Source organism: Gadus chalcogrammus, chromosome 11 (assembly GCF_026213295.1).
Source record: "Gadus chalcogrammus isolate NIFS_2021 chromosome 11, NIFS_Gcha_1.0, whole genome shotgun sequence".
Taxonomy (NCBI): Eukaryota; Metazoa; Chordata; class Actinopteri; order Gadiformes; family Gadidae; genus Gadus; species Gadus chalcogrammus.
In genome coordinates, this window is record NC_079422.1 from 5,324,340 (window position 1) to 5,351,768 (window position 27,429).

General features: G+C 45.6%; 3 protein-coding genes across 4 annotated transcripts in view; all 3 read right to left on the reverse strand.

Moving 5' to 3' along the window:
• Window positions 1-798: 798 nt before the first annotated feature.
• Window positions 799-5,968, reverse strand: gapdh (glyceraldehyde-3-phosphate dehydrogenase). Its single transcript, XM_056602167.1, has 12 exons — window positions 5,904-5,968; window positions 5,434-5,478; window positions 3,565-3,664; window positions 3,306-3,412; window positions 3,068-3,158; window positions 2,842-2,957; window positions 2,462-2,543; window positions 2,153-2,304; window positions 1,956-2,034; window positions 1,634-1,717; window positions 1,450-1,547; window positions 799-1,104 (listed from the first exon to the last, which is right to left on the reverse strand). The coding sequence occupies exons 2-12, from the start codon at window positions 5,454-5,456 to the stop codon at window positions 1,035-1,037; spliced, it is 1,002 nt and encodes a 333-aa protein (XP_056458142.1). The 5' UTR covers window positions 5,457-5,478; window positions 5,904-5,968; the 3' UTR covers window positions 799-1,034.
• Window positions 5,969-8,812: 2,844 nt separating this feature from the next.
• On the reverse strand, window positions 8,813-10,589 carry nppcl (natriuretic peptide C-like). 2 transcript variants are annotated; one of them, XM_056602757.1, is made up of 3 exons: window positions 10,535-10,589; window positions 9,951-10,130; window positions 8,813-9,766 (listed from the first exon to the last, which is right to left on the reverse strand). In XM_056602757.1, exons 2-3 carry the CDS (start codon window positions 10,047-10,049, stop codon window positions 9,473-9,475), a joined length of 393 nt encoding a protein of 130 aa, XP_056458732.1. In that variant the 5' UTR covers window positions 10,050-10,130; window positions 10,535-10,589; the 3' UTR covers window positions 8,813-9,472. The 2 variants fall into 2 exon arrangements, with proteins under 2 accessions (XP_056458732.1, XP_056458731.1); XM_056602756.1 differs by having other exon boundaries at window positions 9,951-10,079; window positions 10,535-10,582.
• Window positions 10,590-12,246: 1,657 nt separating this feature from the next.
• ncapd2 (non-SMC condensin I complex, subunit D2) overlaps window positions 12,247-27,429 on the reverse strand; it is a 31,877-nt gene continuing 16,694 nt past the window's right edge. Inside the window, exons 20-33 of the mRNA XM_056603146.1 lie at window positions 22,656-22,788; window positions 22,476-22,551; window positions 22,146-22,361; window positions 20,209-20,366; window positions 19,536-19,647; window positions 19,273-19,396; window positions 17,118-17,273; window positions 15,111-15,288; window positions 14,913-15,007; window positions 14,723-14,803; window positions 14,150-14,333; window positions 13,150-13,300; window positions 12,781-12,900; window positions 12,247-12,468 (exon numbers count right to left, since the gene is read on the reverse strand). Coding sequence (XP_056459121.1) covers window positions 12,386-12,468; window positions 12,781-12,900; window positions 13,150-13,300; window positions 14,150-14,333; window positions 14,723-14,803; window positions 14,913-15,007; window positions 15,111-15,288; window positions 17,118-17,273; window positions 19,273-19,396; window positions 19,536-19,647; window positions 20,209-20,366; window positions 22,146-22,361; window positions 22,476-22,551; window positions 22,656-22,788 — 1,867 coding nt within the window. The 3' untranslated portion in view covers window positions 12,247-12,385. The remainder of the gene's footprint in view (window positions 12,469-12,780; window positions 12,901-13,149; window positions 13,301-14,149; window positions 14,334-14,722; window positions 14,804-14,912; window positions 15,008-15,110; window positions 15,289-17,117; window positions 17,274-19,272; window positions 19,397-19,535; window positions 19,648-20,208; window positions 20,367-22,145; window positions 22,362-22,475; window positions 22,552-22,655; window positions 22,789-27,429) is intronic.

Here is a 27,429-nt window from a genome sequence, read left to right on the forward strand (position 1 = left end):
CCCTTATGACGACATATGGGGCAACATTCCAAATCAGCGTGACTGAGCTTTCATTTTTCAAATGCAGAGCAGGATACCTAGTGCTCGTTTTACACCTTACATAGCTACTGAGGGACCATCGACAGGCTAGGGACCTCATATTATTGTTAGAAAACCTCATTAAGTGAATTTCTCATGCCATGGGGACCTTTACATGTAGACTAATAAATTGGTGGCTTGTGAAGTGCTTTGTGACACTTGAATGACCTTGAAGAATCAGAGCCTCCACCGTCAGGACCCATTAGATAATGAGGAAGAAACACAACAGTCCTTGATGCATCGTTTCTTAATCTATTATTGGAGTAGGATAGAAAACAGATGTATTTAGGATGTAGGCTTGTGAAGCAGCAGCCAGGCTTTAGACGCCCTAGGTGTGTCGTCCGGGCTCCTCCGCCACGAGACACGGGTCCATGTGATGCGGCGCCAGCCTATTGGAGCGTTTGGCATGAAGAGCAGGTGTTACTGACTTGTCAGAGCTCCCCAGGCTCTCCTGGCGCTGCACTCTCTATCCTTCCACTGTTGTTTAGGCAGCCAGTTTCTAAAGTCTTTCCTGGAGGCATTCTATAACTTACAAATGTTGCATGGTTGTTGTTGCTTTGTATGACAGCCTTTTCTAAATGCCATTTTATCCAGATTTAAAATAAATAAAATCTGCATGTGGGCAGCCTGGAGGATTCCCTTGCCATGCCTAACTCTGCACCTCAATGCATTTCAGCTTCGTCAAGCCTTTCAATAATATTGACAACAAAAGACACCATGTTATGTGTTTCTCACAAACCGAGGACTTTATTGCACATCTGAAAGTGGCCACATGATGCCACAGACAGGCGGACATGCGCTCCATCTGTCCACGTTGGAACAGAACGCAGGGATTTTACTATACAAAAATAGATTGGTCATTAACGTAAAACCTTTTCAACCTATCAAGGGAATCTGACAGAGCGATAGGCCACACAGTTTAGCATGAGGACGTATAAGGCTCGGAAGTGCTTGATTTACTCCTTGCAGGACATGTGGGCCATCAGGTCGATGACGCGGTTGCTGTAGCCGAACTCATTGTCGTACCTGGGGAGACAAAACAGGAATGTGGAGGTCAGCTATGCGCTGGGTTTAATCCTGACGAGGCCCTTTGCTCTCTCTCCCCCCTCTATCTCTCTCTGTGTAGTGGGTTGAGAGTTTTTTGCATTGAGATCCACATTCCATAACACTTAAAACTAAATGTACATCGTGTGTGTGTGTGTGTGTGTGTGTGTGTGTGTGTGTGTGTGTGTGTGTGTGTGTGTGTGTGTGTATGTGTGTGTGTGTGTGTGTGTGTGTGTGTGTGTGTGTGTGTGTGTGTGTGTGTGTGTGTGTGTGTGTGTGTGTGTGTGTGTGCCTGTTTTGTTTACGAGGCCAGATGTGGAAGCGTACCATGTGACCAGCTTGACAAAGTGGTCATTGAGGGCAATGCCAGCATTAGCATCAAAGATAGAGGAGCGGATATCTCCGTTGAAATCTGTGGACACCACCTAAGGAAGAAGCAACAGAGTTAGTTCTGCTTAAGAGATCATTATTGTGCATTTCTGTCCGACATCTGATTTGTTCAGGCTCCTACCTGGTCCTCTGTGTATCCCAGAATTCCCTTCATGGGTCCCTCAGAGGCAGCCTTGATGACCTTCTTGATGTCATCATATTTGGCCTGACAAAAAGTACAGAATATTTACATGAACCTATTGGTATGTAAATATCACATAAAATATATGTAAGTGTGTGAGATGTTATAAATGACAATCATGTTGAAGTGTGTGAGATGTTATAACTGAGGATCATGTTAAAGTGTGTGAGATGTTATAACTGAGGAACATTGTGTAAGATGTTATAACTGAGGATCATTGTGTGAGATTTTATGCATGATGGGCCTTGATGCGGTCACTCACGGGCTTCTCCAGGCGGACGGTCAGGTCGACCACGGACACATTGGGGGTGGGGACGCGGAAGGCCATGCCAGTGATCTTGCTGGAGCACAGACATCAGACAGGATCACACACCTAACCCAGATACTGTGCTTCTGTATGTTGTACCAACCTCCTGATATAGTTCATGAATGGGCTGCTCGGGCTAGCTTGGTACTGACCCGTTGAGCTCGGGGATGACCTTGCCCACAGCCTTGGCGGCTCCGGTGGAGGCGGGGATGATGTTCTGGCTGGCGCCGCGGCCGTCCCTCCACAGCTTTCCGGAGGGTCCGTCCACTGTCTTCTGGGTGGCGGTGATGGCGTGGACTGTGCTCTGATGGGCGAGGGAGAGAGAGAGAGAGAGAGAGAGAAAGAGAGAGATGAGGACGATAGCGGGCCAGAAGGCGACGGCTGAGCACACACGATGGAAGATAAGCCGTAGCTTTAGCATTCCGTCAACGTGACGTTAGCTCCCCTCAGTTAATCCTCACCATCAGTCCCTCAACGATGCCAAAGTTGTCGTGGATGACCTTGGCCAGGGGGGCCAGGCAGTTGGTGGTGCAGGAAGCATTGCTGTGTGGGGGAAGGATGGGACATTCAAGAACTGGTGTGTCAAACAGGATTGTTAATAATACAAAAAGGAGATGCCCAGATCTCTTATTTTATAAGGAATGAGCTCTCCGTTGCTCACACATTATTATCACACATAAAGCATGATATCATGTAACATGGGTTACTTGTGTCAGTGCATCCCGTATAGAGACTCGAGATGTGTGTGTGTGTGTGTGTGTGTGTGTGCGTGCGCGTGTGCGTGTGCGCGTGTGTGTGTGTGTGTGTGTGTGCGTGTGTGCGTGTGTAGCTGCACCCTCACCTGACAACCTGCAGGGAGTTCTCGTACTTCTCGTGGTTCACTCCCATGACGAACATGGGTGCGTCGGCACTAGGGGCGGAGATGATGACTCTCTTGGCGCCTCCCTTCAAGTGAGCCTGAAGAAGCACGCACAGAACAATCAGTTTGGTGCTCTCCTGCTCAGCTACTGATCACATTAGCAGGAGGAGAACACTGAGCTGTGTCAGGGGGCGGGAGGGGGACGTACGGACGCCTTCTCGATGGTGGTGAACACGCCGGTGGACTCCACCACGTACTGGGCTCCAGCATCGCCCCACTTGATGTTGGCGGGGTCCCTCCTGGAAGCACACAGGAAGAAGGAGACGCAGGAGACAGTGTTAGCGCGGGGAACACCTCGCTGTGGTCCTTGAAGGCATTGGGGAGGCTATTGTTGATAGAGTTCACCAGGCCTGGGGGACAGGGAGGCAGAGGGGGGGGGGACTCACTCGTGGAACACGCTGATCTTGTGTCCGTCGATGACCAGCTTGTCACCCTCGATCTTGACCTCACCGTGGAAACGTCCGTGGGTGGAGTCGTACTTGAACATGTAGACCTACGGGAGAATGAAGAGTTAATTAAAATTACACATATTTTTGTGGATTCTGTTGTGGTGGCATGGCAACAGTAAAGACAACATTAGTTTGTCATCAAAACAACACTCCTCATTTAGTGAGTGAAGATAATCGTTAATGGTTGCAGACCTACCATGTACTCCAGGTCAATGAAGGGGTCATTGATGGCTACGATCTCCACCTTCTTGGACTGGAAACCAGCGCGGGTCACCAGACGACCGATGCGGCCAAATCTGGGAGGACATAAAGGATTCAAATATTAGTCCCACCACTAGGTGGTAGTATAACACCGTGTTGCTGTAGTTTCTACAGTTGGTAGATATAGGTCACACTTATTGTAGAATTTAAAGTATTTAAAATGCAATCACAGTTGCATAGATTGTTCTGTTAAATGTCTTTTTTTTTCAGCTTGAATCAACTTTGCCCTATTTTTTGATTTGGACAAATCTGCGGACGTTATCTGATACCAAGGCAACGTAAAGGGCAGAGTTCAGGAGGCAGGACAGGGGGTGTGTATGCATGCATCTGTGTGTGCGTGTGTGAGTGTTTATGTGTGTTCAAGAACAAGCATACAGCTGTTATGTTTGCCCTCTTGTCTAGCGGACTGAAGTCTAAGCTAACACCCTGATGAGGCAATCCTCTGCTGAGGACAGTTCCCTGTGAGATAAGCGACAGGGTTACTGTTTAACATTTGTCCCCAGAGGCCTCAGCACCCTGCCTGGACGTCAGAGGATCCACAGCTAGTTTACGACATCACCTCACAAATGTGGCCTTGCTGTGGTAATGTTAGCCTAGACTAGTAATCCGATGTACTGAGATATACAAACCTATATATGTCAATATTTATGAGCCTAACATGACATACAGCGATCCTGCACTCATTGAAACTTGCTCCTAGCTTAATGTTGCAGTTGCTCCACTATATATTGTAAGATTGGGTTAGTGTTCCCCATCTCACTAAGCCTACTTAGATACCAGATAGTTATTTAACATTTAATTTGTACAGCTATCTGTTTAGCACAACGTAACAGGTTATATTTAATACACACAGGCCCTCTTCCACTTGTTGGAGATAACAGCTGAATAACAATTCCTTATTAAGCCAACTTCGTGTCAGAGGCATGCCCACTTTGCTATCTGCTCAAAGTTCAAAGTGCGGCTGTGTGTACGTGTGAATGTTTGTATACTGTACACACATTGTCTCTGTGCAAAACTAGCTTCGGTATTGCATCACTGTGTGTATGTGTGTGTATTTGTGTGTGTTGTGTTGTGTTGTGTTGTGTTGTGTTGTGTTGTGTTGTGTTGTGTTGTGTGTGTGTGTGTGTGTGTGTGTGTGTGTGTGTGTGTGTGTGTGTGTGTGTGCGTGGTTGTGTGATATTTTAAAGATTTTTCAGAGCAGATGCCCATGCAAGACAGAATCTTCGAGACACTTGAACCTTAATCCTTCATTAAAAGGTTGCGTTGCTAAATATAGGTATTCTGTCCAGTGAGGAGAGTCAGAAGGGTCAGACATGCATAGTTTCTACCTCTGTAACAGATTCCTCTCAGTGGCCAACAGGCTTTTTTATTGGACGATGTCATGATTTCAATGAGACCCCAATAGTGTCCTCTAAAGGTCTGTAAGACACAGTAGAATAGTAGCATTTTGTGGCGAAAGCAACACAGCACCAAACTGTTGCAAAATGTATAATGATTGAGAGAAAGTGAACAATGTGTTGTTATGTCGGGTTACCAGAGCACAACAATACGATAGCAACAGTCTATTTTTAAAGTGCATAAAAAGTCACACAGCTAAAAATACCTTAGAGGCAAAATGTTAAGCTTTCCAAGCTGAACACAGATAGTGTTACACTTCAACAGACAAAAGACCAACGGGTCACAATACTATCCTCCACAGCGTATAGGAAGGCGCACAGGTGTTTCGGCTGGTAATTTCAGTCAGTTATTAAAGTGTTTGGATCTGTTGTGGTGCTCTCTAGTTGTTGAATATAGAAACACTCACCCATTGATTCCTACTTTCACCATTTTTTCTGGGTTGGATAGTCCTCTGGCAGCAGAAAGGTCACCGATAGCAAGAGATGAGAGTGGAAAGAGAGGGCGTAACTATTAGTTTATAACATGATAAAGTGTAGTTTATGAGTGCCATATTTATAAATTGCCTCTTATAGTTAATTCTTTACAGCATTTCCTGAGAAGATAACATAGATCCTGCTGAAATACAGAGATCAGTGCAACCGTGTTTTGCACTGCTTTGCACAATCGCAAAGCCCTCTTGGACTCAAAGGGACACCCCTACATAAATGTCCCATATTTACAGGAAGAATTGAATATGATTTAAAGTTTACATTTTGTTGATAAATACAATTAGACTGAACAAAGATATTTCTGAACAATGGCAAAGTACTACTATCAGAGGTTTGTATTGGCATTTAAATATAAAGCCTAAGATAGTTCACAGACAATTAGGCCTACCGTTTATGAGAAGCGTCAAACTATCTTGCGACTCCGGGTTGTGAGTGGGGACGATCAGCGAAACTTGGAATCTATTTATGATTGACCGGCTGCTGGCCACTCCCATCCCCGTGATGACGGTGTTCGGCCCACCCCCTCTAAATGTCAAGGTCGTTTGCCAACAATAAGAGCTAGCATGTCACTTTGTTTAGGTCCTAGGACAGAAGGAAAACTCCTCTCTGCCTTCAAATTAAGTTTTTATATGTTGTTGTTATTATATTATTATAGTACTTTTTTAATGTGTTAGCTGAGTGTTATACGAGTTCACAATTCCCTATTGCGTGTGTAAACCTATGATGTAAACTGTAGACCATTGCCAAACAAAGGTTTATATGCACGGACCGGTCATTGACATGCTATCTTGCATTGGCTTTGCACTTTCGAAATCTTTAGGTCTATAGGGCTATGGATTTAGGGTCATATACAAATACCAAAGTCCCAAAACTAAAAGAGTAGAGGGTAGCTCATGACCTTCTCAGTGTAGAAAAAGACCAGAGTGAGAGGGCCAGCCACGGATCATATCTCGGTCTACCTAACTCTGACATTTCACGTCTAAAGACCACGACCCTTCACTTTCAAACTCCCTCTTCGCCCTGTGACTGGACTGGGTTCATCATGGTACCATTCGATTTCTCAAACTGGTGGACAAATGATTGCATCACCTAGAAGAGATTTAGATCAGCTACACATATTGATTTAGCTGTCGATCAAAAGAAAAGTTTGAAAGCTAGACATGTACTTTAGAAAATAACCGTGGCCTTTCGGAAGTAAAAGTCTCTTACAGAAAAGGCAAAAATCTTTCTTTGAATAGCTCTATTTATGGCCTTAAAGGGACTACTATTCACACTGATGCCCAGCCATCCTACTCTATGCCAAAAGGCCCCTCGCTTGTGCATGCTGGTGAGTCAATCGAAAGCTAACACACACAGGCATCTTGTTACCACATAGAACACCACAGATGTGTAACATGTACACTGCCCATTAATCCACATAGCAGCGGATGTGGAGGAGTGGCCCATACCTCGCCTTGTACCACTGCCAGCAGCACAATGTGCAGTAAAAAGCTCTCTGCACAGTCTAGTCAGGCAGTGCACCGATGGCTGTTGGGGTGAGGGTCTGCGTTTGGCCGCCCGCCCACTCAGCATACCTGAACTATCAACAGGCGGCAGGGAGCGGAACACACTCTAGGGCCTTGGTTTGCAGCTTAAGGTCAAAGGGTGTAAGTAAAGGTCAGTCTATGATTAGCTGCAGGGGCATCACCATGGTCTCTGTGCTGTGCATGACCTGTCTGTACTGCTACATATGATCCACAGGGAATCACATAGCATGTCACTCCCCCCTCAATATAAATACATATAATATATATACTAGTATAGTGCAATTTGTGTATTGTGTGATGTTGGATTGTTATTACTGCTCTACGCGACACTGCACTATTTATATAAACCACAATGCACAAGTCCGATGTGAGACAAATCAAGAACAAGATGCTGACCCGTTCAAAGTTTCAAAGTTAAGGGGCAACTAATTCAATACAATGTAATAACGGAACAATACTGAGCTCTAGCGGCTTGACGGAGGATCACACCTTGTTTTTGGAAATCCACCTTGCGCGATCATTAATATTATGTAGGCCTTTGACATTATGCAAGATTATGTTTTGACACATATTTTGTGATACACTCATATGAGCCATTGCACACTGCTCAATTAATCAGCGGGAATAGGGACAGGGATCTCATTACACAATTCTAGATAATATCCATTCATCATTTAATTGTGCAGGGATTATTAGGCTACTTCATCGACTACAAACACGGATTAAGATGAACAAACCGTAAATGCAGGGACACTGTATGTGTCTCCTTCGTTATTTCATTTGTATTTAAAAGTTAATTGACACAAATGAATGAACTTTTTTTTTTTGTCAGTTATAATTCTACAAGACTATAAAGGGGCGGTGAGTATAGTACCAACGCCTGCACCGGCCGGGCGTGTTTACTCTCGTTAGTCGTAAATATAAAATAGCCGCTGCACGATGTGAAAGCGGGAGAAGTAGATCCGATAGGGCTCAGGGGCGGCTGGCCCTGGGGCCCGGCCGGAACCCCAAAGAATAACTAAATTTCAGCCCTCATCAGGACTGTCTGGCGGGTATTCCGTCGTCCCACAATAGGAGTTCACAGTTTACTCCCTTCTGGTAAATGTAGTTATTTTGACCATTTCGGTTTTCTAGATTAACTGAATTCACACGACGTCATGATGTTCCGTCATACAGCAGACTTTGCGGCGTGCATGAACCGTGATCTGAAACTTTGGGTTTCTATTCCAAGAAGGCTGGTAGTCATCTTTCAGCATATGGCTGGACCAACATTGATTTATAATGGTTATCTATGGATTGATAAAACCCCTATTAAGTTCTGTATCACAAGTCAACAAAGTGCATTTCCACTGTGTGTGCGATGTGTGGAAAAATAAACGGAACGGCAGCAGTTGCCGTGCGGTGCGGGTTCGGGAGGGCTCCCCCCGGACGCAGCGCTGCATCCGCCCCGGGGGACGCTGGACCACTGATCAGTTTGGGCAAGTCTGCTCCGGCACACGCATGTCTTTCTTCCGGTATCTGGTGTACCTTAAGCTTTCTTTTTCAAGCTTATCTTTCCTTCAGAAACGCAGCACTGACAGGTAATGAGTTTACACAGAGGTGGAAACGGGTTTTGAAGGTACTTTTGCACACTCTGTGACAATAAGCTATTGTGCAGCAGGTTAGAGCGCTTCTTTCAGCTGTGAGGAGCCGCAGCCACAGATACATTAATGACGAAAGGCGGGTAAGCATTTTCTTGTTGTGAGAGGGGAAGCAATGATGGAGAGGAAGGGAAGGAAAGGGAATTAAAGAAAGCTTCAAGAGGAAAGGAAGGGGAATTAATGAAAGATTGAAGAGGAAATGTTCGAGGAATCGTAAAGCTATATTGGATGCAATCTGTGTGATGTTTAATACATTCAATATATTTGTATGACCATTTGTAAATGTCAAATATGTTTAATCATGCAAATAAAAATTAACAATACAGATCAACTCTGGAGAACATGAAATAAATGCAGTACAGAAGTCATAATACGATCAAATACCAGATTCAGATACAAATATTTGAATTACAAACTATTCTTGGCCTATTTACTTAACACTTGCAGACAGTCACACACAGTTCTTGGTTTGAAAATACACATGGTAGGCTAAAGATGAAACATGATCAAATATCAAAGTAATAGTTTGATGTAAACGTAGCATGACTTAATGATTTAGTTGTATACATTTTACACAAATACAAAGTAGGAATTACAGCAGCCTCTTTAAGTCAGCAGCGTATGTGTAAAGCACTGGCTCTATGCTAAATGAATTCACATTAGCAATACTATGTGCTTAGCACTCACATAAATACCATTTAATGCGATGCCTATTTCAATGCTTTTTTTTTATTTGAGTGGTCATGAATCACGTGGCGGCTCCATCAGTCTCTACCCTCGGCGGACCTCCACTAACAGCCCAGTCCGCTCAGCGACCCGATCCGGTCCAGCTTCAGACCGAAGCACCCCCGGTTCCATCCCCTCCGTGACCTGTCCGGTTCTGCTCGCTTCTGATTGGCCAGGGAACCCTTTAAGAGGCGGAGCCAGGGAGTCTCACTCTGGGCGGCCGGTGGGTCGGCCCATTTGGGGTTCCCCGCGGCTTGGACCCCGGCGGCAGCGGTCTCTCCAGCCCGGCTGCTCAGCAGGTTCTCCAGATCGTCCAAGGTCAAAAGGTCGTTGTAGCGGTCGAGAAACTGCTCCATGAACTACAAGTGCAGAAGAAGAAAGCTAAGTGGAAATGTAATTGAAAGGCACGACGAGTCATTTAACAGGTAATTCAATCAGGGATAGTCCCATTATTCCATCCTTTCCTGCTTCTACCTGAGCCCTCATCTCTAGTCTCTGCCACTTGCTTCAATCCCTCCATCGACCCCCCCTCTCCCTCCGTACCTGCACGGCGTCGGCGGGTGGCTGCAGAGCGCGTGCCTCTGCACTCCCCAGCGGGGCCAGTAACAGCAGAGCAGTGTAGAGCAGTGCAGGGTACAGCATGGCGGCAGCGGGAGAAGCGCGAGCGAGTGACTAGTGGCGAGAGAGGGGACAAGTGCCGTAACACGACCTCACTCACACTGGCTGCACTCATACCCATGGTGGTGGTGGGGTTGGAAGGGAATGAATACAAATGGATGTTATGAGGAACAGCTCGACAAACATGCGGTGTGATGTGATTTTGTTTAAGGAAGTATAAAATATAAAAAATTAAAAAGAATATTGATTTAAAATTACAAATGCACATTAATGTACAATTTGTTTAAACAAAAATAAGGCTAAATACATTCTTTAAACTATCTATTCAAAGGCATGTTAACTTTAGAATTTGTACTTTACTAACACCAAGGCAAAATGGAATTTTGGTGATTAACTCTAACGTGTTACAATTTAGTTTTAGTCCATTAATTGACACTACTTAATGTACACACCTACATCATGGACATGCATGCTCATTGAAAAGACATGGTAAAACAAAGTCCCCTCACCTCCGTTCCTGTTAACTTGTGTCTTGTTGCGGTCATAAGCTCCTCTCCATCTCCGTTCCCTCTGCGTCTCTTCCTCCCCTCACTTGTTGGCACCTGTTTAAGGCTTCAAGCATCACTATCTAGCCCGCCTGGCCCCGCCTCCCACCCCCGCCCATCACACCCCCTCCCTCCCAACCCTCTAGGGAATTGAAAGGATGGATTTGCGTCTTGCATCTTTGTTCCCTTGGCAGAGATTGGCTGTTCGGTTCTCGTTTAGGATTCTGCAGAGGTAGAGTTGTGCCAGTCGCCCAACCCCCCCCCCGCCTCCATCCCAGATATTTTTTTACTGGAATGATGTCATAGCCGTGAAGAAAGCCACCGCTGTTATCAAGGTGACCAGAGCAACGTGGATCCTGAACATCTTAAGATGGATGCCAATCCCGTTCCGTTCCAGTCGTCCCAAAGTGGCCACTCGCAATACATTGTCCGCAAGAGACAATATCTTCTGCCCACCTTGAAATGTAGATTGTAAACTCAAGCTGTGACATGTGGAGGCCACAAGACGGACTGAAATCTGTTCATACCCTTCAACAATGAATTCATGTAAACTTCAAAATTTGCAGCCCTAGCCTGCTTTTTCATTCCCCGGAACACTTTTTCCCTGTGTGGTTGTCCCTCTTTTGTCTATAGGGTCTTTCATTGTGGGTTGACCTCTCCTCCGCTGGGTAAGTTACAGTCCGTCTGTGCCATCTGTTCCCCATACCCCCTGCAGTCTCACTGCCAAGGCACTGGTGGGTAACCCACAATACACACAACGGCTCCAAGTACAGCACGCACACTTCGCAAATTTTGCTTGATTTACCACTGTCAAATAATAACAATGGCATTCAGGCCTGACCTTTTCTCATGTCAGGCAAAACATGTATCAACAATACAGGTTTTATACGGGCTCATGGATTAATTAAATACCCTCCTGAACTGAATGTGTGAAGGAAAAGCACCATCCCAAGTAAAGACCAGGTATTCCCAAAGGTATTCACTTGTTCCAACACAAATAGAAAATGGTTTTATCATTTGTAAGTCCAACAAGTTGCCGTGTGGTTCTCTTAAAAAACAAGGCAAAACTACACCATTGTGCTCACCCCTCATCTTTCACGGGAGGCGAATGTGTGGGAGAGTGGGCGAGAGATTAGTAAGAGGGGGGAGGGAGGAGGGGGAGGTGGGCTGCTACACGTGATGTCATCACAGCGAGCGGAGAGCTGTAGGAGGAGAGTAGGCAGCGGAGAACAGAATAGGGAGGGAGGTGGTGTGCTCAAGGCAACTGAGGTGCTGGTGGTGAGGGGGGCTGTTAACAAAAGAAAACTAATTACAGAGCAGAGTGGAGGGCCGCAAACAACATGCGAGACTGATGGAAAACGACCATGCAGCCGAGCTCGGGGAGAAGAGAATGAAAACATTTGGAAAAGAGCGACGCAAGAAAGAAACATGCAGACAAACACGAGACTAAATAAATAAAGAAATAAGTAAGAGCAATGGAACACTAGGCAAGCTGTGACAGCCTATAAAACCACAACTGTCCAAGCACTTAAGAATGGAGGTTCAGCGCTCCTGGTAATGAGAGTATAAATCTGCTGCCAGTGACCTACAGGCAGCTTTCAGCCGTCACATGTACACGGGCAGGGGACAACGGGAGATCGAGGGAGCCAAGCAGAGACCAGTGTGAAGCTCTGGAGAAACCATTTATTTAAAAGTTAGGTTGTTCCTCAGCAATGCTTACAAATAGGTTGGGAGCTAAAAAAAAATTGACATTAAAAGAATAGAAGTATACAAAATAATCTAACTTTTAAAAAGCTAAAATTCCATTTTGAAGGATTAGTGCCGGAGCCGCGTCCGGCGGGGCGTGCGGGCGATGGGCGTGGTCACGCGGGGGGTCTCGCTCTCCACCATCACAGCATCTAGTAGAAAGAGAAGTCCAGTCAGGCCTTTGTGTTCAAAACCTGTGAAGTACTGAGGAGGGAACGCACACTGGGTTTGGGGCTACGCTCAGAAGCCATCAGACAGCCAGACACAATAATAGCTTGCACCTAAACGGTTCCTACCCGAGGACGTCGGCCCCCGACCAAAGAGAGACTTTCATTACACCACTTAAATGGGCCAATTTACAGAAAACATTGCTTTTCTTAAGCCAGGGATTATCCTTTCGGAAGAAAACAATTTTCTCAAAAAAATAAAATAAAAAGCGTTTAAGCTAGGCAAATTTCACTCACCCTCTTCCTCCTCCTCCTCATCACTGCTGAAGGTGATGACAGGCATCTTGGATTTGCGGCTGGCCTTCGGCGTTACAAAGCTGTCATCAATACGACTCAAAACCGCCTGTTTGGATTGACCTGGGAGAACAGAGACGTTTTTTATGTTGAGGTTGGGAAAATGTCCAATTAATGCAATTGGGGCAGGATACAGTTTAGCCGCAAGGGGGTTCCACCCCCCAGCCGGAAGGCACCGGGTTCAATCCCCAGTGTACGCCGGCCAGAGCGAGATGCCCAAAAGTCCTTCTGATCATTAGTGGGATCTCACTTCAGATGAAGGGCTAAATAGCAGTGAACATTTCTATGCTCCATGCTTGCAGTGGGACTTGCCTCTAGTGGACCTGGCCCGGCCCCTGGCAGGCTGGGGGGTGTGCGAGACATTCTCTGCAGAGCCTCCCTCCTCCACCTCGGGGCTCTCCACGTTCTCCAGCCCCCGTGTGTGAACAGCCGTCAGCCTCTTTTCAAACTCATCCAGCTGGGCCTGTGCGATACCAGAGAAAACGTTTTGTAAATCAAAGGAAAAAGTCGAACTCTGACTGAATCGTTATAAGTTGAGTTATATCACGGTCATGGTGGACAGACAAAAAATCAACGATACCAATTTAATGCTTAAGTGCAAAAAGGCAAGTCTACATATACAATACAGTATTAAAAAGTCCCAGGTAACAATTCAATCGTAAAATGTTTCTGCACATCATTAAAATTGAGGGTGATCGTTGGCAATGTAGCAAGGTTTAGGCGTATCTCCTCTTTATCTACCGTTGCCGTTTTGAGTGCCTCTCAAACATATTCACATTTGCCGCACATTCATGGGGAGAGCTTCTGAGAGCTTCTGTCCAATTAAGCCCAACAGTCTTGTATCATTTTAAATAAAATAATTAAAAAGTTCCATCCATTTTAGAAGTAATTTAGACTATGAATCACGCCAACCTGTATACAGAGACTTGAAGTTAAGAATGTAGTCATTTAGTTTTTGGGTGTGCGACGCAGGGAAAACCAGAGTATCTCTCTTTTTCCTCATTGTACTGGTAATGCCAATTGGGGAAACCGGTGGGTTTGGAACAAGGGACACAAATGTGTGATTGGTCAGCATTGTGTTGGTGCATTGTTCTGGTAAGACGCAACGACAAACAATGCAGAACTAATCCTGCCCAATTTTCTTTCAGAGCTAGAGAATTTACATATTGTATAGAAACAAAAACGTATTTTATAAACCTAGTGTGATTCCACCTCTGGGTTGAGGTTAGCTGGGACTGTGACCATGAGGTGCTCAAGGTTGTGCCAGTACTTGGTACCCAGAGACGGTACAGGAGGACGGGGTGTGCGGTACCTTGAGCTGGGGCTTGGCGCCGCGGCGGAGCTTGGCGGGGATGGAGAGCAGGGGCTGGTAGACGCCAGGCTCTGTCAGCTTGTCGCTGTAACACTCCCAGCACTCCTGCAGCCTCTTGAGGCCTCGCTCACACATGGACAGCAGGGACAGAGACACGGCCAGGTCGCACCACTGGCGCTCCGTCCTGGGGGGAGGGATCAGAGGTCAGGCTGTAGCAAGAGGACCGTACAGAACGAGGTTAACACAAGATGGATTTAAGAGTGAAAAGGCAGGGGGAGGTTATTTATGGAGAGTGCTCTGACCTGGCATTTGGGACAAATCTCATTATGGGGAAATGCATGCATGTCTTGATTCACTTTGCTTGTGTAATATGGAATGTCCTTTCTATGGGAGTGTATGGATGGATGATTCAGAGCAGGGGAGGCAACGCAAGGCTTTTGAATGAGCCCCTCAAAACCATAGTGAAGTCCCACACGGTCTGCACTCCCGAGGTGCACACGTGGACTACGAGTGGGCCCTGGACAGCTACCAGACCGCGGGCTGAGGACACCCAAATGGTATGCTTGTACTCACTTGGCCGTTCTAAAACGTTGGCACAACTTCTCCACCAGCGATTCAGTCTGCCTCTCTTTAGTGATGTACGAGAACAGCTGTCTGGAAGCAGGAGCACACGTTCATATACAATTAGAAACCAATCCCATGGAATACACCAACAGTTATTTATCAACTAGTGAGCCAAACGTCATGATCAAGTGAAACCTACTTCATGATAACGTGGTAGTCCTCAGCACTCATGCCCCTCTCTGGGTCAGACAGCCTGCTGACGATGTCTGGCAGCAGGTTGTAGATCGCATTGTCCTGCGCAGCGGGAATAAACAAGGGATGAGACAACCACTGAAAACATCTCTCCATACCTCCTGGCGGGAGGAGTAGTCGGCCTGTGAGCGTAGCATTAACTCACCTTGGAGGCCAACTCGTTGAAGAAGTTGAGGGCCAGGCTAGTGATGTGTGGCTCGGGGTCGATGAGGAGCACCGCCACCTCGCCCACCTGACCTTTGACCTTTAGGACGTCTTTGAGCACCAGCTGGGTAAGGACCGTCACGGCCGTCTGTCTGACCGAAGGCACTGGGTCCCTTAACCTGGGGGAGGGGAAACCAAACCAGGGATAAACACGTCAGCCCGTACCAACGTCACATATGGCTACGCCCTCTGTTAAGGCCCTTTTTCCTTTTGCCCAGTATGTTGATCATCAGGAAACCCCCCATGCTGTAGGATGGAATGGACCAATTTGTCCAGGGCATGGCAGTTGACATTTTGAGACTGATTTAGATTCACCGGAGCCCAGGAACCATGACACAAAGGAAAGTAATTAGCGCCTGGTGTTACAGGGCAGGCCTCCGGGCAGAGGATCACACGTCCAGTCACTAGCTGCGACTGGGAGAACGGCTGCTGGCTTCATTTTAAGCTGTAGTTACATAGCGCTGCATGCTAATGCTGGGGCTTACGGCAACAATATGGAGGGTAATTCATTCTCAACACCCTTATCAGGATGCTCCAGGAACGACCAGTTTCAGAAGCATGAACATGGTGGAGGTGTGTGTAAATGCATGAGGGGGGGGGGGGGGCAATTAGAGAAAGCCATGGACTTCAGAAGCACTGCCAAGCTAATGACAGTGTAGACTTTCATATACTCGTATAAAAACCTTGAAGTGAGAAGCAGCAAGAGATAAAGAAAAACCCACAAAACAATAGAGAACTACTGCGTGAATAGAATGCTGACTGTCCTGCGTTTTCTTTTTTTGAACTTCACTTGCTGCAATGCAAAAAGGCTGGCAGGACCTTCGACTTGAGCAGAAATTATCCCTTCTCCTATCCATCATTTCCACCAGCAGCCCACTGGATCAGATCACGGGGTCCCAACACACCAGCAATTATGCTGTTGGGCTTCTCAAACTGCCCCTGTGCAAGGGCCGAGGGGCCACTGCCTGGTTCAGGTAGGGCTGCTCCATTATGGAAAAAATCGTAATCACGATTATATTGGTCAATATCCAAATCACGATTATTCTAACAATTATTTTTGAGTTTGAAAACATGATGTATTTATTCAGTCTCATGTCTCTCCCAAAAAACACTTTGTAACTGAGAACTTTGAAATTTCGCCTTAAAACAATACACAAAATGGTCGAATAGAAAACGTTCACATCTAAAATAATCTACAAATATGTATCCAGCTGTACACTTTCTATATGAAAAATTAAAAACTTGATTCAACCCGATTATATTAGTTTTGTGAACGTTTGACGCTAAAATCGAAATCACGATCAAAATTGGATTAATCGCCCAGCCCTAGGTTCAGGGAGGGGAGGAGAGGGTTGTAATCCCACCCAGCGCTTGCGTCGGTTGGACAGTTGCCATGGCAACAGCCACAGAAGAGGGGGTCAGTATATGAAAGCAATGGCAAGAGTTTGCAAACAAAGATCATGTCAAAGTTTGCCTCCCATTTAACAGTTTGAAGAGTGGAGGGAGGGGGATGAGGAGGGGGGTGAGGGGTCAGGCTCTAAGGACCAGCGGAGGGATCCAACATTAACACAAACTAAGAGCTAGAGGAGAATGCTGGGATCAACAGCTCCTACACGCCCACTTGCCAGACTATCAGCTGAGGCTTGTTTCCTTTAATTACAGAAGAGGGGCGGCGAGGGAGCGCTGGGTATTATAATTTAGCATCTGATTGGCAACCAGACCGTTACAATCTGTAGAACTGGGTATGATGAAGTGTGGTTACTTGGTGCTGCTTGGCAAGGATTCCTTGTGTTCAACCACACTGAACCTCAGTGTGGCAGGTAACCCCAACCCAAAACCCCTCTCATTAAGCCCTCCTTTGAACAGTGTGGGTTACTACTCTCATTAGCATCATAAATGTATAAGCAGCGCTCCACCCGTCCATAGGTCACGTGGCGTTGGGCGTTACCTGGCATAGAGGTTCTGGGTCCAGGGCTCCAGGATGTTGGGGAAGCGAACGATGAGGTCCCCCAGAGCGATGATGGCGTTGGCGCGGACCACAGGCAGCGGCGAGCGCTCAAGCACGGTGAACAGCAGACGCGTGTGCTCGTCGCAGACCGACGGACTGACGAGGAGAAGAGTTAAGGGAAGAAACTAGTAAGAGGGGTACTGCTGTTTACAGACACGCTTCACATGCAGCCCTATAAGGTAAATCATCAGCAGGTAAACATGAGAATGAGATTTTATGGCATAAAGCCACATGATGAAGAGAAACTTATTTTTAGGACGCGTCGCAAAATATTTGATTTAATATTAGAGCATGATCATGGGAAAGTACAGGCAGCAAAGTTACCAAGGATACATTCAGTGAGACAATGGGTGAACAAGATTCTTATAGGGAAACGTTTGCATTGTGGGTAGGGAATGTACAGTTAACAAGAGGTAAGTGGGAGTGACCATTCTGGAGCATTTGGGATTGGCGGGAGAGGCCAAATTAAAATGCAATAGACTATGGGGGAAGTGGACATGTCTGCAAGACAGGGTTGCAATACAGTTAAACAAATCTACACAACAAAGAAGTCAAGTTGATATCAGACTCAGTGGCTGCAGTGAGAATGCAAATCTGAACTACCTTAAGCTCTCTCAGTTAGAGAGGAAGGGTGGCATCTTAAGGTCCAAGGAGAATGTAAACAGCTCCTTTAGATTGACTAGTAATTATATAAACAAGGTTAATGTAAGGTTTATAATTGTGTATTATAGTTATGATTAATATTTCCACGACACAACATCATCAGATGGTTCATGACCTTGCATGACCAAGGTTCATGCAGTACTCGCCGTTGACTTGTTCCTAAAAATACAATATTATTGTAAATTATATCACATCAAAATGTGTAAATCTTTTTTCAAGTTACTTCCATCTCTGAGAAACACTAATGTTTAATGGCAGGGATTTGTTTCTCCACTTTCTTGCTGGCCTTGCCGTATAGTTTTGACATCTCAATATTGCTGAAGTGTGTGCAGGCAGGTAACGCGTACCTGGGATCCAGTGTTGTGACAATCTCTTAAAAGCCCTTTCTATCAACATTTTGAAAGGGAACCATATCCTTACACAGGTAAACAGTGACAGCGTTTGTTATCTCGTTCCACCACTGGCATTTTGTCGCAATGACTGGCTTTGGAAAATGCCTGCGGAAGCAATGTCTGAAATGCAGAGACAGCTTCACGCTACCAGCGTCTGTCTCGTACGGTGTGGAATGAGAGCTCGTGAAGGGACTATTGCGCAAGCACTGCTGTGCACATGCGCAATAGCATACTGCCTGAGAAGGCAGTATAGCTGTCAAATCTGTCCTTGGGGAAAAGTAACGTTGCGCCGAATTGAAAAGGAACTATGTTTCGTTACCATATTTTCAGTAGTTGCCCGTAACTTTACTTTTTACATGAATAAGTAGTTAGGTTACTGTATTAACGCGTTATGCGTTACTCACAACACTGTCTACCGGTCACACAGTAACGTTAAATCCATACCGTAACGCAAATTTGCACAGGTGTACTTTCTATACCGTTTAAATACCTTACACCCCTATTTCAAATTGACATTAAGAGTTTCCTTCTGACTCATGTGGTAGCCAGGCGTCTCATCCAAAGGTGAGCTCAGTTGGCGCTGTGTGATTCAAGATTCTGACGCAAGTGCTGAGATTCCGATTGGCCCAGAGAAATGAATTATAAGAATTATCCAATAATGTTATAATATTGAGGAAAGGGGGGGGGGGGGGGACGTGTATATACATGGTTACGACCCAAGCCAACTTTGTGATACTTTTTAAGTAACGCAAGACAAAAAGGTTACGAGACAAGGAACATTCCCCATGTCTCTCTAAATTGGGAATTTCGGAAAATAAATTCAAATGGCATAGATGACTTTGACTATGTATCTAAGACCAATTACCATGTTCAGCACTTATTCACTGGCTCTCAGTATTAGTCTCAGTATGTATTATAAATAAGAACTACACTAAAGTTACATTTAGTTTCATAAATCCATTAAAGCAAAACATTGCATATTTATTATATGTACTTCTTCAGATCGTTTGGGGAGCGGGCCGAACAGGAAGTGCTGGTACCTGATCATCATGAACTGGGAGAGGGCAAGGCAGGCGGCGGTGGTGAGCTGGGGGTGGGCGTAGCGGCCAGGAGAGCTGCACACCTTCACCAGCAGGGGGAGAAAGCAGAACAGCATGTTCTCCTCTGAACCAAGGAGAGGACAGCAGGTTTAACAAGGCAGAACGGACCACGTAGTCAAATCAGCAGGAATGGTTTTGAAATTGAATGCGGTACACTGGTTGTCAATGTGCCAATTAAAATGTGTTTTATATATATTTTTTACCCGCCAGTAATTCTGTCTCGCAGATCTTTCTTATGAGCTCCGCCTCCGTGTCGTCAGCCATGGCACCCATCAAGCCAAGCTCCTCCTCTACGGCACTGTCATTGGCTGCTTGCTGTTGAGATAGCGTGTGGGAACAGGATTACCTACATTGGTCGTTCCCCAGTTTAAGGACAGCTTCTTGGGCGGTTTGGCAGACTTTATTAAAGGGTTTCTGTGATTGGTCAAACAGTAACTGACTGATCTGAAAAGGTGCAGTGTGATGGCTTTAATGGGATCTTGCTGTGATGTGGCAGATTTGAACTGAATGAATGCCTGCCACCCCTTATCGGCGGTGCAGAAGCTACTGTTGCCTGTACTGATGAGGTTCCTTCATAAAGAGCATAAAGTTGGACTGTGAAACTAGAGGTCACATGTAAAAGTAACTTGGCTCTCTAGAGCCGTTGGTCTTTGCTGGGCTACAGTAGAAACCAGGTGGTGCACCATTGCTCAGTGGAGAGGACCCAACATAATGTTACCAAAAAATATCCAAGTGCAACAAGTTTGTTTAAGAAGTTACATGTACCGACTTCATTACACCTATACTGAACCACCTAGACTAGGACTATGATGACTACTATTCAGAGAGGCGTTTCACTCAAACTAAAAGAACAAGCCGTAAAGTTTCAAGGTGTACCTTAGATTTCGAAGGCCTCTTTTCCTTCTCCTCCCTCTCCTCGGTTTCTCTTCTCCTCCTCCGCAGCTCGGCACTGACACTGCCCTCCAGATGGGACACCTGCCAGAAGGCCACACAGCCGCACAGAGACAGCAGCTGGGCCAGGCTCACGCTGCTCACTACAGCCACAGCAAACAGGAATACAGGAGTTACTACCGGGGAACCGGCAAAAGCTGTCCAATACTGCAAGGAAGAAGCAGCAGCTTCTAAGGGTGCACTCACACTAGGCCATCTGGCCATGGCCGTTTTCACACCTAACCGTGCTCAAATCTGCCAGTGTGAGTGTTGCCAGTCTGGCCAGGCCAGGCCAACTTGTCCACTTGGGAGAGGTGTGCTGCTACGGTACAGGCCACCATGGTACAGATGCTGATGAGCCCACACGCACGGCTACGCAACCTGAGCTGGATGACTTATAGTCCATGCGACGACCATGGACATAATAAAGGCGACGAGCCTTCTTTCCCATTAAACGGTAAACATATATCCAAATAAGCAACAGACTCAGCAAAGTGCGTACTGCGTTCTGTTTTGCTGTCCATTGTTAAAACTCTGACTGGCGGCAGACTTTATTATGGTCCATGCAGCGGACGCTTCGTGATGACGTGTTACGACGTATGTACAAGAGCCTAACGTGGCCAGGCCACAGTTGCGACGGCCAACGGCCATGGCCAGATGGCCTAGTGTGAATGCAGGCCAGAGAACAATGGGGCCAGTAGAGCACGGTTAGGTGTTAAAACGGCCAACGGCCATGGCCAGATGGCCTAGTGTGAGTGCACCCTAACTGTGTGTTCACACCAAACGCGATTTTTTTTGTCGCGCCACACATCATAATCTGTTACTGTGCAAGTTTCGTCGAATTTGTCGCGCCACAACGTATTGAATAGACAGAGATTTATTAGATAGGCCTACCTAATAAACCGTTGGAACACACAAGACCGGAAACATGGCAACGCCTGTAAACAAACCCCGGGAAGCCCAATCCCTATGAGAGCTCCCCGCGCTACGGCCATCCGGAGGCGCACAGAGCTTTTGGCCGTGATATTATACAGTTCACCCCGGACTGCACTGCAAGTTTCGTCGAATTTGTCGCGCCACAACGTATTGAATAGACAGAGATTTATTAGATAGGCCTACCTAATAAACCGTTGGAACACACAAGACCGGAAACATGGCAACGCCTGTAAACAAACCCCGGGAAGCCCAATCCCTATGAGAGCTCCCCGCGCTACGGCCATCCGGAGGCGCACAGAGCTTTTGGCCGTGATATTATACAGTTCACCCCGGACTGCACTGCACTGAGTTTGACGGTTGAACGCTGATTGGCTGTTACGTTACACACGTGACTCAGTGGCCACGCTGTTGAACGCTGATTGGCTGTCATCACGCGAAATTCGCGTCAAAGTTCAAATATTTGAACTTGAGCGAATTTTTCGCGCGACAAATTCTCGTGAACGCGCTCGCCTGTGCACGGCAAAAGTGTGGCGCGACAAATCAAGACTTGTCGCCCGTTTTCTCTCCGAAACGCGTCTATACGTTCACTTTGTATGGGATCCTGTCGCCCCGTCGCGTTTGGTGTGAACACACAGTAACAGGCATCTCGCGGAATTCATTTTAGTGCTTTCATTAGGACTGGATTTGTACGGTGCATAGAAACTTGCTGTTTTAGGTTTCAGTCGAGCCTTGAATAAACAATGTAAAGAATTTATAATAAACTGGTTATAATAATCAAGTTTAGATGTACTGACCACTGTCGCATTGGACACTGCAGAGTGCTTTTTTTCTTTTCAATTGATAAATCTACATACTTTGATACACACCAACTAGTTTGGATGTGCAAATCTCAGACTCAACATCATAACTTGACAACAATATACGTCAGTCTGAGCCCATTTGCAGACCTTGTTCAGCAGAATCCTGAGAGTCCTGCGAGTCGCCTTGGGATTGGACAGTCTCCTTGGAGGCTTCTGCTGTTCTGGTGACCTGGTCCAATAAGAGCAGGGTGCTCTTCTGCATTAGCAGCGAGCAGAGCTGGTCGGGGCACTCGGCCAGGAAGTACAGAAGACGAACAGCCTGCTCCATGAAGCTCTGCCAGTGAGGGTCCTCCTTCACCACACCTTGGGAGGGGAAGTGGAGCAGGAGTCAATGAATGCATCATTCGTCAGCTGGGTTAGCATCTGGGATCTTTGACTCTCAAAGCAGTCTAGTTTTTCAGAAGGAAAAGGATTTACCTTCTGCGATAGCCTTTGTTAGGCAGGTGAACAGCTGGTGGTCGTGGGGCAGTCTGAATGGGGCGTTCTTTGATTGCTATAAAAAAGGTTTTGGTAGAAATAAAACTAGTTATGCATTCAATCACTGGTGATTCCTAAATCGCAGACTAAACAGACCATTTAACTGATAATTGGGCTTACCCTGACGTGATCTGTGATGCTGCTGATAGTGATGACCACGTCTCTGGCCAGCAGGAAGTCCTCTGCCACCTTCTCCCCCAGAGCCACGTTGCAGAAGGTTTCCACATTACTAAGCACCACCTCCCTCTCAGCCCTGTTGAAGCCACAAAGAGTCAATTGATTGGGATAAAGATTATTATAGGCTAGACAGGGATGGAATATTGTATATGGTCTCCTAGACTGGGTAGCCCGGCCCTGAAGAAAATGACCGCAGCTTCCCCAGACAAACATGCAATCTACAATTGAGCTTGGTCTGGCAATAGCCAGGCTAGTTGTTTATCTGATTGGTTTAAAAAAAAAAAAAAATTGACCCATTCAGTTAGATTATAAACCTCCACACCCTTCTACGGTGTGGTGGATGCAAAGCAGTGTTAATTTTGTCAGCTATTTTAGATTTAGTCTTAGTCTTTTGACGAAAATGCTTATTAGATTTAGTCACATTTTAGTCATCGTTTTCCTTTGTAGTTCTGGTCTAGTTTTAGTCTACGAAAAGTCCTTACATTTGAGTCAACTTTTAGTCATTACTTTTAGTCAAAATGTTTTCTCTTTTTAAACTAGTTCAATTAGGCTAACCCCATATATATGGACACCTGCTAAGTTGTTCCACTCAAATAGAGTACTAAAGTGAAAACGTCCCGTTTTCCTGGCAATCGGATTTTCAGTTCCAAAATAACCAAACGAGAGATGGCGTTCTCCATTGCTTCCATGCGTTGTTTCTTTCAAAATTAAAATAAATCCAAGAGGTGAAAATCACTACCAATCGAAACATGTCGAGGCGTTCATGTATTCCCCTGGGGTATTAAAAGGAAAAGTTCGTAAACGTTAGTTTAGTTTTTTTTTTATATAAAGACAATCTATTCTCAATATTACTTGCATCATTGGTAAAGCAAACCCACAAATCAATTTGCAAAAAAATCGTTCCTTTCCTATAAAAGGTTTGTGTGGCATAGGATTTCCCCTTGTTAATCTGACGTCACACTTTAGTACTCTCGTCTTTTCAGCCTTCAAAACGATAGCTGGTTAATTGTGAAAAATGCATTAAACTGTCATCAGAAAACGCGGTTATATGCTATAGACCCTATAGTATCTTGGGTATAAAGGCTGGGACGAATTTCAAAGTAAACCTTAAAGTATAGACCGTGGCGATTCCGTTGCAATGTTATACGTTGCATTGTTACAACGTAAAAGGGTGGTTCACCCTTTACATAATGAAGAAAGCATAATAATTTCTTCCTTACATTAAGACGAAAGCATAATAATTTTCTACTTATAAGCCACTTTCATACATTTTTGCCGCATTTGTACATCAGCAGATTCGGCCCGGAGGGTGATTCACACTTGATGCTTTATATGCGGACATCGATGTCGTTTGGACATCAGTAGAATCAACAGGGAGTTTAGGGGGGGTAGGCTTGCAAGGAGCGGGATATGACGTAGGGTCTAGGTTCGCAAGAGGCGGGTTTAAGTGTGGCCGCTGTCACTGTAGTTTGTCTCGATTTGACCATAGACAAAATGGCGGCAGGGCGGGCAGAACTCATCGCGATTATCTTAAATGTTTTTCCACAAAATCGGAAGCATCGATCAATGAAAGATTGGAGCATGAATTAGAGACAAATAGAAGAAACGACGAAGTAGTAAGGCGTCGTCAACGACTGCGTTACCGGAGAAAGAGCGTATTTATTTGCTTCGTTTCATATATAACTATTACTTCAAATGTACAAATGTGGACAAATGTAGTTGATTTCTCTGTTTAACTGCGATAACAGGGAGTGGAAGGACGGGAGCCTATAATGTTCAGCTGATTGTCAGTAATAATAAAAAAATTCTATACACGTGTATGTGAACTCAATTATTGTAATTTATTGTATGATGGATACTTTTAGGGTTATGATAAGACCCATCTTTTAGCGTTCACCACAAATGACTCCTAAAAGCAGGGCACAAATGTCAGGATATGTTGTTCACACAAAGGGCCCATCAGGAGAATAGCCGGAGAATATCAGGACTTGCACGCGTGTCTTAAATCAGCTAGTGTGTGAGCATTTGTACATTATAAAATGGGTCAATTTATGGGTAACGGGGATAATTGTTCAATGGAAAGTGTAGTATACTATGCATGCAAATTAGGGCTGTAACGATATGCGTATCGAAACAGAAATCGCGACCATCAAAGCCATGAACCTGTCTCGCGGTGTGAGAAGGCAGAAGCTCGATACACCCTTTCTAACCCTCAGGTCAAATTGTCAGATTGAAATTTGCTAAGAATTTGTCTAAATAATAGTCTGCTGACACCGCCCCCTCCTATCGATGCCGTAAGTCTGCAACGAGATGCCCTCTCTGAGATGACAGCACTCCGTGGTTACAGAGGATTGCATTTCTCCACAGCCGTCGAAGTCCTCATATGTGATATGAACAACATTTACCCAGAGTGGCCAAGCGCGAAAAAAATAGCCTGTGTGATCCCCGTCTCTATTGTTTTGTGTGATTTGACCGCCAGTTGGTTTGCTTATAGTTCGGAATGAAGCGGCCACCAATTATTGACAGGATAGGTACTTTATTCTACCGGACTCGTTTGTTTCTTCACTAGCCACACACACACGCTACCGCTCGCTCTCCTGGCTCGTCCACCACCTGACGTCACTCACACACACTGCCATTCTCGCGCAGACACATACGCTACTCGTAACACTATGCCTCGTTATTGCGACATTCATGTTAGACGTTCAAGTTTTTTCCCATCTATTTGAAAGTTAGGCTATTAAACATGTTGCATTCTATACGGCCTGATTATGTCATTATTTAAGCTATATAGCCTATTAAGAAGCGCTAATAGGATGTTTGACTAAAGCACCAAACTAGTTGAGGGTTTTTGCCTACCTGCAAGCATCCTCCAACTGCAATCTTCGGTTATTTATGTAGCTATACTTTAATAGTATTCTTGTATTTGCAGTTCACTGGGTGAACTGCAAATTTAAAAAAAAAGCTGTTTGAAATAGGATGATTGACTATGTGCTTTAACACATACAATCCGAATATTGTTGCGATTTAGGGGGTAAATTGGATGAATACCTAAAATAAATAGTACCCTATTAAATGGATTTCGAGAGTCAAAAATAAAGTTTATTCATAATTATATATTATTCGACTCTTTACCGTCTAGCTCGCTCTTCCCTTCCCATATACCAGATCGCTGCTACAATGTGGGCTGAGGGCAAAGTCTTTAAATGTCATGTAGATGCAATTTACAGTTTACGAACGCGAGACTTCTTGATAAATAAACAATTTTGGCTGTACATGGCCAACTACACAGCACAAGTTACAAGATGAGGAAACGGCTGGTCAGTTTCCTCTATTCTGCACCTGGGTCCCTAATCAATGAAGATATTAGAAACTGGAAGAACCGTCTTGACGCTTTCCTAGAGGCAACATGACCAGACGGACCGCAGGCTACCAAGTCATTTCTCTGCACATTGGCCCTCCTGCTTAACTAGCTAACCTCAGAGGCCAGGCCTGCCTGCTGTCCACATAATGTACGTGGGAGGCAGGGTTTGCAGAAGTATGCAGGATTCAATATGTTTTGAATGCTCCGGGCTGGCTGAAGAGAGGCAGCGTGGGTGGACTGCAGAGAGACTCTTCACCCTCTAGCTCGCTCTTCCCTTCACAAATCCTTAGAGGTAGATTGAGGAGAAATATAGTAGTAAGCTACATTCAGCGCATCACGCTGGCAACCAGCCAGGTGTTTTGTGGTCGTGACTTGGGGGAGCCTTGGTATAATGCTTATGGTTCGACGACATGCTTAACTGTGTATGCATTTTTATTTAGGGGTACTGAGCATGTACCATTTTCTTAACTTGACTCATAACCAACAAGCCCACATCCCTTAGGCAATTAATGTTCTAATCAATGTTCACAGAAATAGCACGTATTGATGAGAAGAATGTGTCACCCTCAGATTAGCTAGGAACACATCGCCAACTGTTGCGTACCTTCCCACTGGGGATTACATAGTTTAAAGCATTAGATTCACTGTCACCCTCTTGCCTTGAAAATCCTCGATCTATCTCTATGGGGGGGCGGGGTAGGCAGGTGGATACACACGTTTGCTGTGGACTGGATATCGTTAGAGCCATCCTCTGCTGCACTTTGCAGACTAACGGCAGGGAAAGTAGTAGTGATCCGAACGGATCAACCCTCACGGGGCGGGATGCACGTTATCCGCGGATCATCTGCCAAAATAATATCTGCGTTCACGTGATTGGCACATGCTTAATTAGGCTACTGAACATTTAGCGTGGCAGCATGGCGAGCGGCGGAGCGCAGGAGTTGGAGAAGCCTCCTGCATCATTTAAATCAGCTGTATGGGAGCCCTTTGGCTTCCCTGTGCACTATTATGAAAACGGGGTTGGTGGACAAAACGGCCACGGTGTGTTGGCACTGTGGCACCAGAATGGCCTACGAACACGGCAACACCCGAGCATGGCCAGCCACGCGAGTCGACATCATAGACGACTGTGGCGTCAATTGGCCCTTTTTTCTTGCCTCATGATAGGCCTCTGATCTTTGTAACCCCAAACAAAAAAAAATCACATTGTCTGGGGCCTACACCGATCGGGGGGCCTATCATGAGCCAGTACTATTTTTTTTATTACTGCAGCTCATGGTAGGCCCCCTGATCGTCGTAGGCCCTGGGGCTTCAGCCCAGGTAAGCCTCTGCATTAAGGCGGCCTTGCAGATA

Coding starts and splice junctions, on each gene's coding strand:
- nppcl (XM_056602756.1), bottom strand. CDS start 10,570: ATGACCGCAACAAGACACAAGTTAACAGGAACGGAG. Junction 10,080..10,534: donor ACAAGTTAACAGGAACGGAG/GTGAGGGGACTT, acceptor TCTCGCCACTAG/TCACTCGCTCGCGCTTCTCC. Junction 9,767..9,950: donor CACCCGCCGACGCCGTGCAG/GTACGGAGGGAG, acceptor CTGCACTTGTAG/TTCATGGAGCAGTTTCTCGA.
- gapdh (XM_056602167.1), bottom strand. CDS start 5,456: ATGGTGAAAGTAGGAATCAATGG. Junction 3,413..3,564: donor TCATTGACCTGGAGTACATG/GTAGGTCTGCAA, acceptor ATTCTCCCGTAG/GTCTACATGTTCAAGTACGA. Junction 1,718..1,955: donor CCGTCCGCCTGGAGAAGCCC/GTGAGTGACCGC, acceptor ACTTTTTGTCAG/GCCAAATATGATGACATCAA.